The 18561-nt window shown below is 43.9% G+C and overlaps 1 protein-coding gene across 1 annotated transcript in view; it reads left to right on the forward strand.

The window, feature by feature from the left end:
- The window catches only part of piezo2b (piezo-type mechanosensitive ion channel component 2b), an 852062-nt gene that overhangs the window by 763920 nt on the left and 69581 nt on the right, over positions 1 to 18561 (forward strand). Inside the window, exons 41-43 of the mRNA XM_085992353.1 lie at positions 1865 to 2102; positions 5006 to 5141; positions 11198 to 11345. Coding sequence (XP_085848479.1) covers positions 1865 to 2102; positions 5006 to 5141; positions 11198 to 11345 — 522 coding nt within the window. The remainder of the gene's footprint in view (positions 1 to 1864; positions 2103 to 5005; positions 5142 to 11197; positions 11346 to 18561) is intronic.

An 18561-nucleotide genomic window follows, 5' to 3' on the forward strand; every position in this document is an offset into this window, starting at 1 on the left:
GGTGTTAGAGAAATTGACGGGATTGAAGGCCGATAAATCCCCAGGGCCTGATAATCTACATCCTAGGGTACTTAAGGAAGTGGCCCTAGAAATAGTAGATGCATTGCTGGTCATCTTCCAAAATTCGATAGACTCTGGAACAGTACCCATGGATTGGAGGGTAGCTAATGTTACCCCACTGTTCAAAAAGGGTGATAGAGAGAAAACGGGGAATTACAGACTGGTAAGCCTGACCTCGGTAGTGGGGAAAATGCTAGAGTCCATTATAAAAGATGTAATAGCAGAGCACTTGGAAAACAGTGACTGGATCGGACAAAGTCAGCATGGATTTACAAAAGGTAAATCGTGCTTGACTAATCTACTGGAATTTTTTGAGGATGTAACTGGTAAAATAGATAAGGGAGAACCAGTGGATGTGGTGTATTTGGACTTTCAAAAGGCTTTTGATAAGGTCCCGCATAAGAGATTAGCGTGTAAAATTAAGGCACATGGGATTGGGGGCAAGGTATTGACTTGGATAGAGAACTGGTAGGCAGACAGGAAGCAAAGAGTTGGAATAAACGGCTCTTTTTCCGAGTGGCTGGCAGTGACTAGTGGGGCACCGCAGGGATCAGTCCTTGGACCCCAGCTATTCACAATATATATTAATGATCTGGACGAGGGAACTAGATGTAATATCTCCAAGTTTGCAGACGACACAAAGCTGGGTGGGCGTGTGTGCTGTGAGGAGGATGCCGAAAAACTCCAGTATGATTTGGACAGGTTGGGTGATTGGGCAGAAGCATGGCAGATGCAATATAACGTGGATAAATACGAGGTTATCCACTTTGGTGTCAAAAACAAGAAGGCAGATTATTATCTGAATGGCAATAGATTGGGAGAAGGGGAAGTGCAAGGAGACCTGGGCGTCCTTGTGCACCAGTCGCTGAAGTCAGCATGCAGGTGCAGCAGGCGGTTAAGAAGGCAAATGGTATGTTGGCCTTCATAGCGAGAGGGTTTGAGTACAGGAACAAGGATGTCTTGCTGCAGTTGTACAGGGCCTTGATGAGACCACATCTTGAGTATTGTGTGCAGTTTTGGTCGCTTTATCTGAGGAAGGATGTTCTTGCCATGGAAGGAGTGCAGCGAAGATTCACCAGAGGGCAGTGGAGGCCAGTTCATTAAATATATTCAAGAAGGAGTTGGATATATTTCTTAAGGCTAAAGGGATCAAGGGATATGGGGAGAAAGCAGGGACAGGGTACTGAATTTGGATGATCAGCCATGATCGCATTGAATGGCGGAGCAGGCTCGAGGGGCCGAATGGCCTACTCCTGCTCCTACCTTCTATGTTTCTATGTTTCTATGAAGCATCTAAGATTCTGAAGGGGCTTAACAGAGTAGATGCAGAGATGATGTTTCCCCTTGTGGGGGAATCTAGAACTAGGGGGTATAATTTCAGAATAAGGGGGCACCCATTTAAATCGGAAATGAGGAGGAATTTCTTCTCTCATGAATCTTTGGAATTCTCTTCCCCAGAGAGCTGTGGGGGCTGGGTCATTGAATATATTTAAGGTGGAGATAGACAGATTTTTGAAAGGTAAGGGAGTCAAGGGTTATGAGGAGCGGGCAGGGAAGTGGAGTTGAGGCCAAGATCAGATCAGCCACGATCTTATTAAATGACGGAGCAGGCTCGAGGGGCCAAGTGACCTACTCCTGCTCCTACGCCTTATGTTCTTATGTAACAGTGGATGAATCACTCAAGACGTCTATTATTACATGTGTGATACATTCACATGAGCAGTAAATAAAATATTGTTGTGTTAATCATTGCTCCCGGCTACAACTACATGCTCCATTTCTTTATTCTAAATTTTCATTCTAGTGCCATGGTTTATGGGATGAGGATGATAAGGCAGAAAGTGCTTCCGCTAAAGATGACATGGAAGATGATCACCTGAATGAGTTTCCGAGAAAGAGCTCTCTAGGTTCTTTAAAATCAATCAACTTGCAAGCATCCATGGATTCCATACATGTTCATTTCCCAGAGCAGACAGCAGCCAGAAGACCGAGTTCAACGGGTTCCCAGATCTCCAATCGATCGTCACATAGGTCACAAAGAGGTACGGCACATACTTTTGGACATCTGAGGCACCAGAAAAGGTGTACGAAGTTTTTGGGAATGCTTAAACATAGTTATAGTCGAAAAAAATTTCAATACGACTATTATATGACTTTTACTGCTGTACAAAAACCTATGTGACCGTCCCATGTTAGGAAACAATATCACCTGAGTAGTGAAGACAACATTAGCTGATGCAGTGGCTTCCTAATATTGTTTTCGTAGCTGATTCAACAACAAATGTGACAATGGTAAGGGCCTAGAGTAGTAACATGAGCTGAGGTTTTTGCCAATGTAATGTAGTTCTCTTTTGGAGAAAGTTTCAAATCGAATTGCTTGCAATAGAATCACTGTAAAAAGTTAAAGATTCAGTGATGGATACCATTGCTTGATGCTGCCATGGGAGTAACACCTTAAAATTCAGCTAAACTGGGTCATTTTGTTCTTCTGCAAGACATTGGGCTCGATTTTCCAAGCCCCGAGGAGGCAGGTTTGGAGGCGGGAGTGGTGGGAAAATTGCAGAATCGGGGGCAGGAACCCATCCCACCCCCAACCCGCCTCCGTGCCAATGTCCCAGGAGGCGGGTACCTGACCTGTGCTGGGAGCCACCTCCCCGAGGCGGGAAGGGGATTAGTGCCAATTAACTGCTTGTTAACAGGTAGTTAACTGGCAGTTTTTTGCCTAATCCCTATTTTTAGCCCTGAAGTGTGGGCTGTCCGATGGCTCCGAACCACGCCAAGTTAGCGAGGCGGACCGTCAGTCTGCAGGGGTTGGATGGGTCGAGATGTCCGTTGTGCAGTTGAGTAATCGGTGCATGTGTGCAGAGGTAAGTGTGTGAGGTAAGTGTAAAGTGTTTTAATAAGTTTTACTTACCTTTACTTTCTCCTGCAGGCTTCCTTCCTTCAGTTCTCGGGAGTCCCTCAGCTCACCGGCACAGAAAGCAGAATGGCCGCTGAACTGTCAAAAGCTGCAGCCTCTGCTTTCTGGTCTGGAGAGCTCGCTAACTGAGTCTGAGTAGAAGGACTCAAGTTAGAAGACAGATTGTCAGTGTTTGACAGCTTCACAGAGCTGTCAAACGCTGATTTTTCATCTGTCAAAAGCTCTTGACAGATGAAATGTCAATCGCTGATGTAACCAGGTGTCCCTTAATTGGCCTGCTGAGCCCGCTGGGCAGGCTTAACAAGGTCAATCAAGGGAAAATAGCGTGGGTTGGCTACAAGTCGATGGAGGCGGGACTACAACCCAAAAAGTGGGAGTCCCGCCTCCAAAAGCTCCCCATTGACAAAATCGAGCCCATTGTGTTTTTAATTATTTGTTCAAGGGATGTGGGCATCTTTGGCAAGGCAATGCCATCCCTAATTACCCTTGAGAAGGTGGTGGCGAGCCACCTTCTTGAACCACTGTTCTTTGGTACAACTCAAGTGGCTTGCTAGGCCATTTCAGAGGGCAGTTGCTGTGGGTCTGGAGTCACATATCGGCCAGACCGGGTAAGGGCAGCAGATTTCCCTCCCTAAAGGACATTAGTGAACCAGATGGGTTTTTATGACAATCTGGTAGCTTCATGGTCAAAAATTACTTGATACTAACTTTTTATTCCAGATTTATTTAATTAACTGAATTTAAATTCCCCAGCTGCCATGGTGGGATTATGAACTCACGTCTACTGGATCGTTATATCCAGACCGACTAGTCCAGCAACATAACCACTAGGCTACCATTCCCTATCTTTCTTCTTCACCACACATTGGGAATACCTATTGAAAATTAGGGCGCAAGCTGCCGACAGTTTTCCAACCATTTAAATGAATGGACGCAAGTCGTGGGCAGCTTGTACCTGAATTTGCACGTGAGTGTTGAAGAGGAAAAGTTGGGCCACCTCTGTGTGATGAGTTTGACTCAGTTGTTACTGACTACAACATGGTCCACTGGTATCTCTTGTTAAATATGGTCAGTCAGAGATATCACAGCAAAGGAAACATCCAAGTACGCTGTCACTTTGAATCCTAGAACTGAAAGAAGAAAAGAAAGTAAGACTTGCATTTATATAGCGCCTTTCACAACTTCAGGACGTCCCAAAGCGCTCTATAGCCAATTAAGTACTTTTGAAGTGTAGTCGCTTTTGTAATGTAGGAACTGCTATTTATGTGTTTGAAGTGGCTTAGTGATATCATCTAGCAAGAATAGCTGAGCAATACCTTCCTCTAGGAGGAGAAGGCAGTATTAGTGGAAGTACATTGGGGACGGTAGCATAGTGGTTATATTATTGGACTAGTAATCTAGAGGCCTGGACTATTCATCTGGAGACATGAGTTCAAATTCTAGCACGGCAGCTGGGGAATTTAAATTCAGTTAATTAAATAAATCTGGAATAAAACGTAGTATCAGTAATGGCGACCATGAAACTATTGTATTGTTGTAAAAACTCATCTGGTTCACTGATGTCCTTTAGGGAAGGAAATCTGCCGTCCTTACCCAGTCTGGCCTATATGTGACTCCAGACCCACAGCAATGTGGTTGACTCTTAACTGCCCTTTGAAATGGCCTAGCGAGCCACTCAGTTGTAAGAAAACCACTACTACGAAAAACAAAATCCTGGAACTCCCTCCCTAACAGCACTGTGGGAGTACCTTCACCACACAGACTGCAGTGGTTCAAGAAGGCGGCCCATCACCACCTTCTCAAGGGCAACTAGGGATGGGCAATAAATGCTGGCCTTGCCAGCGACGCCCACATCCCATGAACGAATAGCATGCCTTTGTTTTTTTTAATCATGCAATGGTCATTCAGCTGTGCAAATATTGATGATGCTAACTTGTTATGACTGATCTTCATAACTCAAGCTTTGTTGCAGCGCTAAGGAACTGTTTAATCAAGGTGAATGCTTTTTTTTTCATTTTCATACAGGCAGCATAAGTACCCGAAACAGTAGCAGTCGGAAAGGCAGTGGGTCACTCAGTGTTCAACCTAAGAATAAAAAGGAGCTTTTATTGGAAAAATTAAGGGAGCAAATGATCAAGGCAAAAGCCATTGTCATTGTAAAGTAAGTGATGCCATTCTGATTACAGAAAATGTTCATCCATACAGCATGTCATGTTAGTTATACAAAATCTGCCATTTTATTGAAGACACTGCACAGCTGTAGAAAGAGTGGTGCTGTAAAATGTTTCATCTCAGTGTCTTGGGTTTGAATCCAGGCCAGGGAAATGGGTGAAATTTTCCTTCCACCAATAATTATTTAAGAGTTTAAAATAAAACAAGTTGGACAGTCTCAATTCTAGTTCCTAATGGATGTGAATCCACAGCAGAAAATAGCTTATAATTCAGTTCAATACTAATTGCTGCTGGTTTGTCAATTGGCTTAGAGAAGTGATATTGATGCTTTTTCTGGGAAGGGGAAATATCATATGAGTACAGTAAGAGGTATTACTCTGAGCTTAGGATAAATCTCATTGTTGGGACAAATTGAGGGACACTGAAGTGCCGTTTTCTTGTGCTGTACCTGACATGGGATCACTTAATGTTAATGTTCAACACAAGAGCAAAACATTTTCCATTTGCCAGCACCGTTATCCTCGTATTGATGAGGAAAAAACTCATCACAAAACACAAAAGGAAACAAATTCCGTGGCGCCTTTGCACAGCTGGTAGTGCAGCGGGGCAGAACTTCCACGAGCTGTTTTACCTTGACCAAGCCCCTTAGGGCCTGGTAATTTAAATAATAGAGGCCTGAAGATAAAGAGCAGTCTCATCTTTTGCTATTTTTCCCAGAATATTACAGGAAGGAAGTCTTAGGCAGTCTCTCGGAACTGAGGATGACTTGCTTCCACATTAAAAATGAGTTCTCAGGTGACTGATTAGTCCAATGTGGGACCTACAGTCTCTGTCACAGGTGGGGCAGACGGTGGTTGAAGGGGCGGGTGGGTGGGGTGCTTGGGTTGACGTGCGCTCCTTGCGCTGTTTGCGCTTGGCTTCCGCTTGCTCCCGGCGAAGAGACTCGAGGTGTTCGGCGCCTTCCCGGATGCTTCTCCTCCACTTTGTGCGGTCTTGGGCCAGGGATTCCCAGGTGTCGATGGGGATGTTGCACTTTTTCAAGGAGGCTTTGAGGGTGTCCTTGAAGCGTATCCTCTGCCCACCTGGGGCTCTCTTGCCGTGCCGGAGCTCCGAGTAGAGCGCTTGTTTTGGGAGTCTCGTATCGGGCATGCGGACAATGTGACCCGTCCATCGGAGCTGATTGAGCGTGGTCAGCACTTTGATGCTGGGGTTGTTGGCCTGAGCAAGAACACTGACGTCGGTGCGCCTATCCTGCCAATGGAGTTGCAGGATCTTGCGGAGGCAGCGTTGGTGGTACCTCTCCAGTGCTTTTGAGGTGCCTGCTGTATAATGGGGCTGACCAATAACAGCAGTCAGTCTTTGTAGAATCGATTACCAGTTGTTGAGTGTTGGGGCATTCACTAAACCCACAACAGAACCCATACTTCTTCTCAGGAGGAGTGCATGTGGCAGGATTACCAAAGTAGCTCAGTAAAAACCCCAGGCATGCACGTAAACTGGGGGGTGGAGCATTGTGGAATTTGTTTTTGTTCCTGTGATGTGGGCATCGCTGGAAAGGCCAGCATTTATTGCCCATTCCTAATTGCCCTTGAGAAGGTGCTGGTGAGCCGCCTTCTTAAACCGCTGCAGTCCGTGTGGTGAAGGTACTCCCACAGTGCTGTTAGGGAGGGAGTTCCAGGATTTTGACCCAGCGACGATGAAGGAACAGCGATATATTTCCAAGTCAGGATGGTATGTGACTTGGAGGGGATCTTGGAGGTGATGGTGTTCCCATGTGCCTGCTGCCCTTGTCCTTCTAGGTGGTAGAGGTCATGGTTTGGTAGGTGCTGCTGAAGAAGCCTTGGCGAGTTGCTGCAGTGAATCTTGTAGATGGTACACACTGCAGCCATGGTGCACCGGTGGTGCAGGGAGTGAATGTTTAAGGTGTTAGATGGGGTGCCAATCAAGTGGGCTGCTTTGTCCTGGATGGTGTCAAGCCTCTTGCGTGTTGTTGTAGCTGCACTCATCCAGGCAAGTGGAGAGTATTCTATCACACTCCTGACTTGTGCCTTGTAGATGGTGGAAAGGCTTTGGGGAGTCAGGAGGTGAGACACTTGCCCCAGAATGCCCATCCTCTGACCTGTTCAGTATTTACGTGGCTGGTCCAGTTAAGTTTCTGGTCAATGGTGACCCCCAGGATGTTGCTGTTGGGGGATTCAGCGATGGAAATGCCGTTGAATGTCATGGGGCGGTGGTTAGACGCTCTCTTGTTGGAGATAGTCACTGCCTGGCACTTGTGTGGTGCGAATGTTACTTGCCATTTATCAGCCCAAGCCTAAATGTCATCCCGGTCTTGTTGCATTCGAGCATGGACTGCTTCATTATCTGAGGAGTTGTGAATGAAACTGAACACTGCAATCATCAGCGAACATCCCTACTTCTGACCTTATGATGGAGGGAAGGTCATTGATGAAGCAGCAGAAGATGGTTGGGCCTAAGACACTGCCCTGTGGAATTCCTGCAGCAATATCCTGGGGCTGAGATGATTGACCTCCAACAACTACAACCATCTTCCCTTGTGCTAGGTATGACTCCAGCCAGTGGAGAGTTTCCCCCTGATACCCATTGACTTCAATTTTACTAGGGCTCCTTGATGCCATACTCAGTCAAATTCTGCCTTGATGTTACTCTAACACACCTCTGAAATTCAGCTGTTTTGTCCATGTTTGGACCAAGACTAGTGAAGTCTGGAGCCGAGTGGTCCTGGTGGAACCCAAACTGAGCACCGGTGAGCAGGTAATTAGTGAGTAAGTGCCGCTTGATAGCCCTTGATACCTTCCATCATTTTGCTGATGATTGAGAGTAGACTGATGGGGCGGTAATTGGCTAGATTTGATTTGTCCTGCTTTTTGTGGACAGGACATACCTGGGCAGTTTTTCACATTGTCGGATAGATGCCAGTGTGGTAGCTGTACAGGAACAGTTTGGCTACAGGCACGGCTAGTTCTGGAGCACAAGTCTTCAGCACGACAGCTGGGATGTTGTCGGGGCCCATAGCCTTTGCTGTATCCAGTGCGCTCAATCATTTCTTGATATCACGTGGAGTAAATCGAATTGGTTGAAGACTGGCTTCTGTGATGGTGGGGACCTCAGGAGGAAGCCAATATGGATCACCCACTCAGCACTTCTGGCTGAAGATGGTTGCAAATGCTTCAGCCTTGTCTTTTTTTGCACTCGCATGCTGGGCTCCACCATCATTGAGGATGGGGATATTCATGGAGCTTCCTCTTCCTGTTAGTTGTTTAATTGTCCACCACCATTCATGACTGGATGTGGCATAACTACAGAGCTTTGTTCTGATCTGTTGATTGTGGGATCGCTTAGCCCTATCTATAGTATGCTGCTTCCACTTTTTAGCATGCATGTAGTCCTGTGTTGCAGCTTCCCCAGGTTGGCACCTCATTTTTAGGCATCCCTGGTGCTGCTCCTAGCATGCTCTTCTGCACTCCTCATTGAACCAGGGTTGGTGCCCTGGCTTGATGTTAACGGTAGAGTGAGGGATATGCCGGGCCATGAGGTTACAGATTGTGGTGGAATACAATTCTGCTGCTGCTGATGGCCCACAGCGCCTCATGGATGCCCAGTTTTGAGCTGCTAGATCTGTTCTGAATCTATCCCACTTAGCATGGTGATAGTTCCACACAACACGATGGAGGGTGTCCTCAGTGTGAAGATGGGATTTCGCCTCCACAAGTACTGTGCGGTGGTCACTGCTACCAATACTGTCATGGACAGATGCATCTGCGACAGGTAGGTTGGCGAGGACGAGGTCATGTAGGTTTTTCCCCTCGTGTTGGTTCTCTCAGCACCTGCTGCAGGCCCAGTCTGGCAGTTATGTCCTTCAGGACTCAGCCAGCTCAGTCAGTAGTTGAGCTACCGAGCCACTCTTGGTGGTGGACGTTGAAGTCCCCCACCCGGAGTACATTCTGTGTCCTTGCTACTCTCAATGCTTCTTCCAAGTGGTGTTCAACATAGAGGAGTGCTGATTCATCAGTTGAGGGAGGGCGGTAGGTGGTAACCAGCAGGAGGTTTCCTTGCCCATGCTTGACCTGAAGCCATGAGACTTCATGGGGTCCAGAGTCACTGTTGAGGACTCCCAGGGCCACTCCTTCCCGACTGTATACCACTTGCTGCCACCCCTGGTGGGTCTGTCCTGCCGGTGGGACAGGACATACCCAGCGATGGTGATGGAGGAGTTTGGGACATTGGCTGAAAGGTATGATTCTGTGAGTATGACTATGTCAGGCTGTTGCTTGACTAGTCTGTGGAACAGCTCTCCCAATTTTGGCACAAGTCCCCAGATGTTAGTGAGAAGGACTTAGCAGGGTTGACTAGGCTGGGTGTGCCGTTGTCGTGTCCGAATCCGGTGCCAAGGTTGATGTCGGGTGGTCTGTCCAGTTTTATTATTATTATTGTTTTTCATAGCGGTTGTATACAACTGAGTGGCTTGCTAGGCCATTTCAGAGGGCAGTTAAGAGTCTACATTTCTGTGGGTCTGGAGTTACATATAGGCCAGACCAGGTAAAGATGGCAGATTTCCTTCTCTAAAGGACATTAGTAATGTTGACAGAAGAAGTATCTGCTTCCCCCCGCAACCCCACCCCACCACCACCCATATTGGAATTTGCCATTATTTTGTGAATGGGCAGCTGCAAGTTCCACCTTGTTTTGTGATCCCCGTCCCTCTATACTTGTGCTAGCCAGACTGTGCAATTTGTGGGTTAAATAAATAAATAAAACAGATTTGACATGATTAGATGTATCAATGTCTTAGCCACAATTGACTGCCATTGATACATGCTGAAGTGAGGACGATGAAGAGGGGAATGCAACTCCTACTATGGATTTTAAGGTAATAATATTTGAATTGGAACACAAATGTTATTGGATGTGTAAAAAAAACATCTGTTCTGCAGGATTGTCTGATAGTTATTCTATACTACTTGAGTTTGATTGGGCTTGGGAAAGATAGTGCCAGCGTCAGAGAGAGAGAAGCTATGATGGGGATATTGTGTTGAGATTGAGGATATGCGTCTGAAGAAGTTCTGGTTTGACTTGTTGCCAATGCCTTTCTAGTGAACAAGACATACTCTAGAACTGCTTCCCTCTTTTAACAAAATCATTGACAATTAATTGGAATATTCTTAAAGGTAAAATGAATATTGGATATGATCATGTATCCTTTTAATCAATAGATATATTCTAATTATTCTGTATTTAGTCTCAAATTACAGTGTTAATAGGGATGGCCCTTTGTAACAAACTAATTTTACATGATGTAAACTCTGGCATGTCGATAATTACAGATAAAAGGGTGCCAAATGCAGTCTGGCCATTAATCTTGATGACCATGATTTAAGTCACGGAAAAACCAAATCAGTTTGATACAGGTTAACTGTCAATTCCTACATTACAACTAATGACTTCACTTCAAAAGTACTTTGTTGGCTGTTGCCTCACAGCGCCAGGGACCCGGGTTCAAATCCGGCCTCGGGTGACTGTCTGTGTGGAGTTTGCACATTCTCCCCATGTTTGCGTGGGTTTTCTCCGGGTGCTCCGGTTTCCTCCCACAGTCCAAAGATGTGCGGGTTAGGTTGATTGGCCATGATAAAAAATTGGCCCTTAGTGTTAGGGGGGATTAAATATGTGGGGTTACGGGGTTACGGGGATAGGGCTTGGGTGGGATGGCTGTCGGTGTAGGGACCGGGTGCTAGGGTTTGGATGATCAGCCATGATCTCGTTGAATGGCGGAGCAGGCTCGAAGGGCCGAATGGCCTACTCCTGCTCCTAGTTTCTATGTTCTATGTTTCTAAAGCACTTTGGAACGTCCTGAGATTGTAAAAGGTGCCATATAAGTGTTCGTTCTTTCTTTCTTTCTTTCGTTCTTTCTTTCTTTCTACACTAAAGAAACATTAGAAGATCTTGTATTAAGTTGAAAATCAAAATGTCAACATAACCTATAAGCGTTAACAGTGGCATTTCATTCAATGTTTTATTCTTTTTCAGAACACTTCAAATATATATCCCTATCAGACATTTCTTCTACAACATTATCCATCCGGAATACAGTGCAGTAACAGATGTCTATGTGTTGATGTTCTTGGCTGATGTTGTGGACTTCATTGTCATTATCTTTGGTTTTGGGGCATTCGGGGTATGTAAAGTTTTTTTTATTTTAAAGGATGCTTGACATCATCTGCATTAATTGAGGTTAAATCTCTGCCGTTTTCCCGATCTTTCGCCAGAACTTTGGCCGCTTGTGTTGTTTCTCCAGGGTTTCCACTGATATACTGCCAAAGTTACAGATCAGGAGGAACCCCAAGAAAATTATACCCCATTATCTTTCCAAATCTACTTACAGTAAGCATTTTATCTCAAAGTATTATGGCATTTCATATATAAATGATAAACCGCCCATCACAGTTTTGTCATGGAAGCTTGATGCTGATTCAACAAAGCATTGGTCTTATACTTGTTTCCAATGGTGACTAACCTTCCACCCATTTTCCATAATGATCTTTTCTTCCTTCGTTACCAATTTGTTTCTTGTTTTTTCCCTGTCTTTATGTATTGGTGTCACATTATATACGAACATATGTATGTAAAATAAATCATCAACTCTGCAGGATTGTCCAATGATTATTCTATACTACTTGAGTTTGAGTAGCCTTGGAAAGGATAGCGCCAGCGGCCTTTGTGATTAACATAAGAAAGTCTGGAGCCCATCATCTTTCTCCATGATTATTTTATTATGGACGTCATTGTAATGATATCAGCAAATAGTGATGATATTTGTCTGTGTTTGATTACTTATGCCTTACAGCATATTTGTCTGTGTTTTTGATTACTTGTGCCTGACCAGCAGAGGTCATGTGAGAGACAAGCAGTCCAGAGGAGTTTTACTTTCAGTTTCATTCTAGATGCATCACAGCATAGTGTGTTCTGTAAAAAGCTGTAGAAAGTCTTGAACAAGACTTTAGATTAAACAACATTCTCTTTCAGAAATGAGTCTTTATTGAACCCAAAAAGAAATCAAAACATGATGTCAGAAGTGGCTGAAAGAGAAAAAATCTGAAGTTAGCAACTTGATGGGACAGTGAAAGCAGTTGTGGCAAGTAAGCGAAATCAGCTCTCCACATATTAGCAAGCCAGAAGAGAACATCGTTGCTTACCATTAGAGAATAGCTAACGAAGTGAAAAAATGGAAGGTTTACTCCCACCGGCAACGCTTCAATTGACAGGTAATGTGGCTGAAAATTGGAGAAGGTTCAAACAACATTTAGAGTTGTATTTAGCGGCAATCGGAGCTGACGAGAAAAGTGATAAACAAAAATCGTCCGTGTTCTTACATGTCGTGGGTGATGCAGCACTGGAGGTATATAATAATTTCATATTTGCTGTTGATGGAGACAAAATGAAGCTAGATAAAATAATGGAACAGTTTGAGGCCTACTGCATACCTAAACGCAACGTGACCTTTGAGAGGCACAAATTTTTCACATGTGTACAGAAAATCGGCGAGACTATTGATCAGTATGTGACTGAACTGAGAAACCGGAGCAAATCGTGTGAATTTGGGGGACTCACAGACTCGCTGATAAAAGACAGACTGGTGTGTGGTATTCCAGATAATGGTCTAAGGGAAAGGCTGCTAAGAGAGCAAGATCTAGACCTGGGAAAAGCCATAGCATTGTGTAGGGCTACAGAGACTGTGAAGTCGCAGGCAAAGGAGCTGTTCAGTGACAGTAGCTGCAACGTGGATGCGGTGAGAAAGAACGGATACAAACCATTTAACAAAGAGAGCGCCAATGTGAAAAAAGAGACGTGGCCAGCAAACGAAAATGAAAGAGACAATCGGAAGTCATGTAGTCGATACGGTACACAGCATCCACCAAGAAAGTGTCCAGCATATGGTAAAACATGCAATAGATGCAACAAAAACAACCATTATGCCCGTTGCTGTAAGAACCAAGCGCAACAAAGCAAGGTCCATACAGTAGATGAAAGCGAGATAGAGGAATTCAATGTAGATGTTGTGTCTGACAACAAAAAAGAAAGAGACTGGATGTTGACACTAAAAGTGAATGACATACACATTCCATTTAAATTGGATACTGGAGCACAAGTTAATGTGATATCAGAGACCAATTTTAAGAGAATTAGACCCAGACCAAAGTTACATGGAATACAAGTGAAAGTGACCGGATACTCAGGTACTGATATACCAGTGAAAGGAAAATGCATTGTCAAAGTAACACACAAGGACAGAGAGCACACGCTAGCATTAATCGTGGTGCCAAAGGATGTGCAAGCCATACTAGGGTTAAAAGCCTGTGAGAGACTGAACCTGGTAAAGAGAGTCCGCGTTGTGGAAAGCAAAGGAGAGACAGTCTATGATGAACTCATGAAAGAGTACAAAGACCTATTTAAGGGTCTAGGCTGCATTCCAGGAGAACACACGATCAGAGTAGATAAAAGTATGACACCGGTCATACATCCATGCAGAAAAGTTCCATTTGCTCTTCAAAAGCAACTGAAGGCAGAGTTGGACAGGATGGAAAGCCTGAACGTGATTCAGAAGATAGATGAGCCAACTGAGTGGGTGAGTTCCCTCGTCGTGGACAAAAAGAATGGAAAGCTCAGAATTTGCCTGGATCCAAGAGATCTAAACAGAGCAATAAAGAGAGTGCACTTCAAGCTTCCTACACGTGAGGAAATCATGGCACAGTTTGCAAATGCAAAATATTTCAGCAAGTTAGATGCGTCCTCAGGATTTTGGCAGATGAAGCTGGACGAAGCAAGTTCAAGACTGTGCACGTTCAACACTCCATTTGGCAGATACAGATTCCTAAGGTTACCATTTGGCATTGCCTCAGCTCCTGAAGTGTATCACAAGACTATCCATATGATCTATGAGCACCTGGAGGGAGTTGATACATCAATGGATGACATCATAGTATGGGGAACCACGAGAACTGAGCATGACGAGAGACTGAAAAAAGTGCTGGAAGCAACAAGGAAAACAAACCTGAAGCTGAATAGAGAGAAATGCCAGCTCGGGGTGATAGAACTGACATTCGTGGGAGATATCCTTAGCAGTGAGGGCATCAGACCAGATCCCAGAAAGGTGTCCGCCATTGAGAATATGCCAAGGCCACAATGCAAAAAGGACGTGCAGAGGTTTAATGGAATGATCAACTACATGGGTAAATTCATATCCAACCTCTCAGAAAAAATAGCGCCACTGAGAAGACTAACTGAAAAGAACATAGAATGGGAATGGAATCATGAGCATGAGAAGTCATGGAGCGATCTAAAGAAACTGCTCACAGAGGAACCAGTTCTGAGGTTTTATGACCCAGCGAGACCCATCAAGATATCATCAGATGCATCACAGAGTGGGCTCGGTGCCGTTCTTCTGCAACAATATGACTACTGGCAACCTATTGCATATGCATCGCGCTCAATGACAGACGCGGAGACGCGATAAGCTCAAATAGAAAAGGAGCTGCTCAGCATCACATACGCCTGTGAAAGATTTCACCAGTTTGTGGCAGGACAAGCAATCAGTGTAGAGACTGACCATAAGCCCTTGATTGCATTGTTCCAAAAGCCACTGAATAGCTGTCCGCTTAGAATACAAAGAATGATGATCAGGCTGCAACGCTATACACTGAATGTTGCGTACACACCGGGTAAGCTGATGTATACAGCAGACACGTTGTCCAGAGCTGTTGACCCAAGTGAGCCCGCAAACACCACAATGGATGAAAAAGTGAACGCCTACGTGGACATGATCACAAGTGCACTGCCCATAGCAGATGCAAAAATGGAGCTCATAAAGACTGAGACAAACAAAGATGAAACAATGAGACGCCTGAGAAAAAGCATCTTGGATGGATGGCCCAACATGAAGCAAGACTGCTCACCTGATATAGCAGAGTACTGGAACTGCAGGGCGGAACTATCAGTGGTCGAAGACATCATCTACAAAGGAAGTAAAATAGTTATCCCAAAGAGTCTGAGAAGAGAGATGCTAAAAAAGATCCATGGAGGACATCTGGGAATCGAAAAGTGTAAGAAAAGAGCACGAGAGGTGATGTACTGGCCGCGAATCAACCAAGATGTGACAAATGAGGTGTCAAACTGCACAATATGCCGGAAATATCGAGCAAGCAATCCGGTAGAACCACTAAAGCCACACCCAGCACCAGACAGACCTTACCAGAAGGTAGGCGCTGACCTATTCGTATGTCAAGGGAAGGACTATCTTGTCGTCACAGACTATTACTCCCTGTATCCAGAGGTTTGTAGACTGTACACCACCACTGCAGAAGCTGTGATAAGAAGTATGAAAGCCATATTCTCCAGACATGGCGTGGCAAGCGAGGTCTTCACAGACAACGGATCCCAGTTTAACAATGCAAATTTCCGACACTTTGCCAAAGAGTGGGACTTTGTCCACACAACGTCAAGTCCTCACTATCCACAGTCCAATGGACTAGTGGAAAAATTGGTCCAGACAGTGAAAAGACTGATGTACAAGGCAAAAGACAGTGGAACTGACTTCTACCAAAGCATGCTTGTATACCGCACAACGCCGCTCGAGTGTGATATGTCACCAGCCCAACTCCTGATGGGACGTCGGCTAAGGTCAAACCTACCCATCCCGGAGAACCTCCTGAAAACAAAAGAGGGGGAGAAAGTGAGGAAGTTCAAAGAGCAACAGAAAGAAAAGCAAAAGTACTACTATGACAGAGGAACACAAAACCTACCTGAACTCCACACTGGTGACCAAGTAAGGTTGAAAGACAAAACAAACACATGGACTCAGAAGGGAACTGTCCTGAGTGAAGTTCAACCAAGATCATACACCATTCAGACAGATGAGGGTGCTGTTCTGAGAAGAAATTGTCGAGATCTTCTCATGGGACCAGCCACAGCAGGTCAAGAGACTGATACTGGTGAACAACCTGATCACACAGCTGAGAACCAATCATCTGAGGCAACAACTCAGATTCAAGGACAATCAATCAGAAAATCCTCAAGACACGTGAAGCCTCCTGAGAGACTCATTGAGCAAATTTAAGGACTATTGTTAAAGAAGGAAGTAATGTTATCTTATTCTTTCTTCAAGTTCTAGTGTATTGACATATTTCACGTGAACACACAAAGCAAGGGTAAAAAACCTTGATCATGATAATGATAATGTAAGTTCATTAAATGTTGTTAGTTAAAAGTAAAATACTTTTGTTTTAAGAAAGGGAGATGTAATGATATCAGCAAATAGTGATGATATTTGTCTGTGTTTGATTACTTATGCCTTACAGCATATTTGTCTGTGTTTTTGATTACTTGTGCCTGACCAGCAGAGGTCATGTGAGAGACAAGCAGTCCAGAGGAGTTTTACTTTCAGTTTCATTCTAGATGCATCACAGCATAGTGTGTTCTGTAAAAAGCTGTAGAAAGTCTTGAACAAGACTTTAGATTAAACAACATTCTCTTTCAGAAATGAGTCTTTATTGAACCCAAAAAGAAATCAAAACAGTCATCCCCCTTCTTCATCAGCACCTGTTGATCCCTTAGTTTAAGGAACACGAGAAGGTAGAAATGGTTAGTGCTGCATATCTAAATGGTGCACAAAGGAATGTACTACAAAAGCAATGAACATTGTTACGCGAACATTTCCAATTGGAAATTGTACCCTTAAGTTTTCTTCCCTTATCTCCCCTAAAAACTGAGGAATGCTATTAATATTTCTATAGCTCTCAATTTACAGTCTCAACAGATACTGATCCAGCTTCCTTTTAAAGGTATCAGTTGGCACTGAATTAACTAACCTCTTTGGGACTCTGTCCTACATACACTATCTAGTGGCAAAAAAGTTATTTCTTATCTCTACCTTTGCATAAAGCTAGTGAATATTATATTCATATCTATGCTAATTGTCCATGAAAAAAATTTCTCCGTCTCTATATGTATATTTTTCTTTAGGATGAATCACAGAATAGAACTCTTAGCACTGGTGCCAAGAAAACCAGTATTCTATTTTCATGCTTTCCTTATTGGAAATGGACAGCTTGGAATAGTAAAGAGAGGAAACGTTAAAGATAGAAATGTGGCGGAGGCATAAAGAATATCACTTTTATTCAACAAAGCTGCTTGTATATGTTAAAATAAATAGGGAATTGTGTTTTTTGATTTCCCCTAAGAAGCCTTTGTAAAAATTCTGTGTTCTATAATCTTGAACCAGTTCGAGATGCGCCAATCTTATTTACGCACGAAGCAGAACATTTATTGTATTTTCCCCTGAATATTTTAACTTCTGCACTCATGTACTTAATTAATATTTGATTGCATTAGCCAAATCTAGCTGAATATCTAAGTATTTATTTAGGTCTTTGCCTCTTGTATGACTTAGCCTTCCGTGTTGCTATCGAAACAGTGATTATTGTCATAATGAATGTTTTTGCACACATATACTTAGTTAAATTATATAATTCATACACAAACATTATATCATTTTTATTCATTGCATTTCTATATCTAGTTTGTTTTATAATTATATAAAACTAAGTACAATATTATGACTGCATAGCTCAAGTGGGTATCTTGAAGGTATTGTATGGGAGATACAAAGGGTGTCTGTCTCAGTTGTTAACTTGTATTGGTACCTGGGGGGTTCTGGTGATACCAACTTTAGCTAGAACACAGTTCTTTGGGACCTGATGAAAAAGGGACTCTGAGCTTTCTTGTCTCTCTTCAGTGACAGTGAAGACTCAGTGGAGGTTAATACGGTGGCATATAGTTGACCCATGTCCAAATGGTTCTCTTTAGTGGTTCAGAGCTCCTAATTTTGCAATAAAAGGCCTTCCTTAGGCTCATGTGCATGATCCAGGACCAAGTTATGAGGTGGATTTGTACCAAAAAGAGTAACCGGGGGAGAGAAAGGTCTAGCCTGTACTGATCTGTCATTCCACACACTGGAGGGAAAAGCAGCTTTGCAGTTGGTAGGACTTGTTGCCAGGGCCTATTTCATCAGAATCTAGGTTAAACATTTGGTAATGAATACACAGCATTCGATTTGGGGTCTAGAACGTCAAGCCACAAGCTGCCGTGTGTAGCTTCAACTTCACACTGATGTATATAGCTGATGAGGAATCTGAGGCTTGGGATTGAAAGACGGTACCTGGAAGTTGGACAAACGTGCTGTGATATATCCAGGATTCCACCCCCCCATCCCCCCCACCCTTGATTGAGTTACAGAGAAGCAAGTAGTTGCTGCTGAAGATCCACATCCTAACTAGTAACACCATTGTTCAATAGTGTTTGATGTAATGATACAGACTGATACCTGGGATGGCAGGTAT

This window comes from Somniosus microcephalus, chromosome 7, assembly GCF_052327205.1.
Source record: "Somniosus microcephalus isolate GS21.2 chromosome 7, FLI_Smic_1.0, whole genome shotgun sequence".
Lineage (NCBI taxonomy): Eukaryota > Metazoa > Chordata > Chondrichthyes > Squaliformes > Somniosidae > Somniosus > Somniosus microcephalus.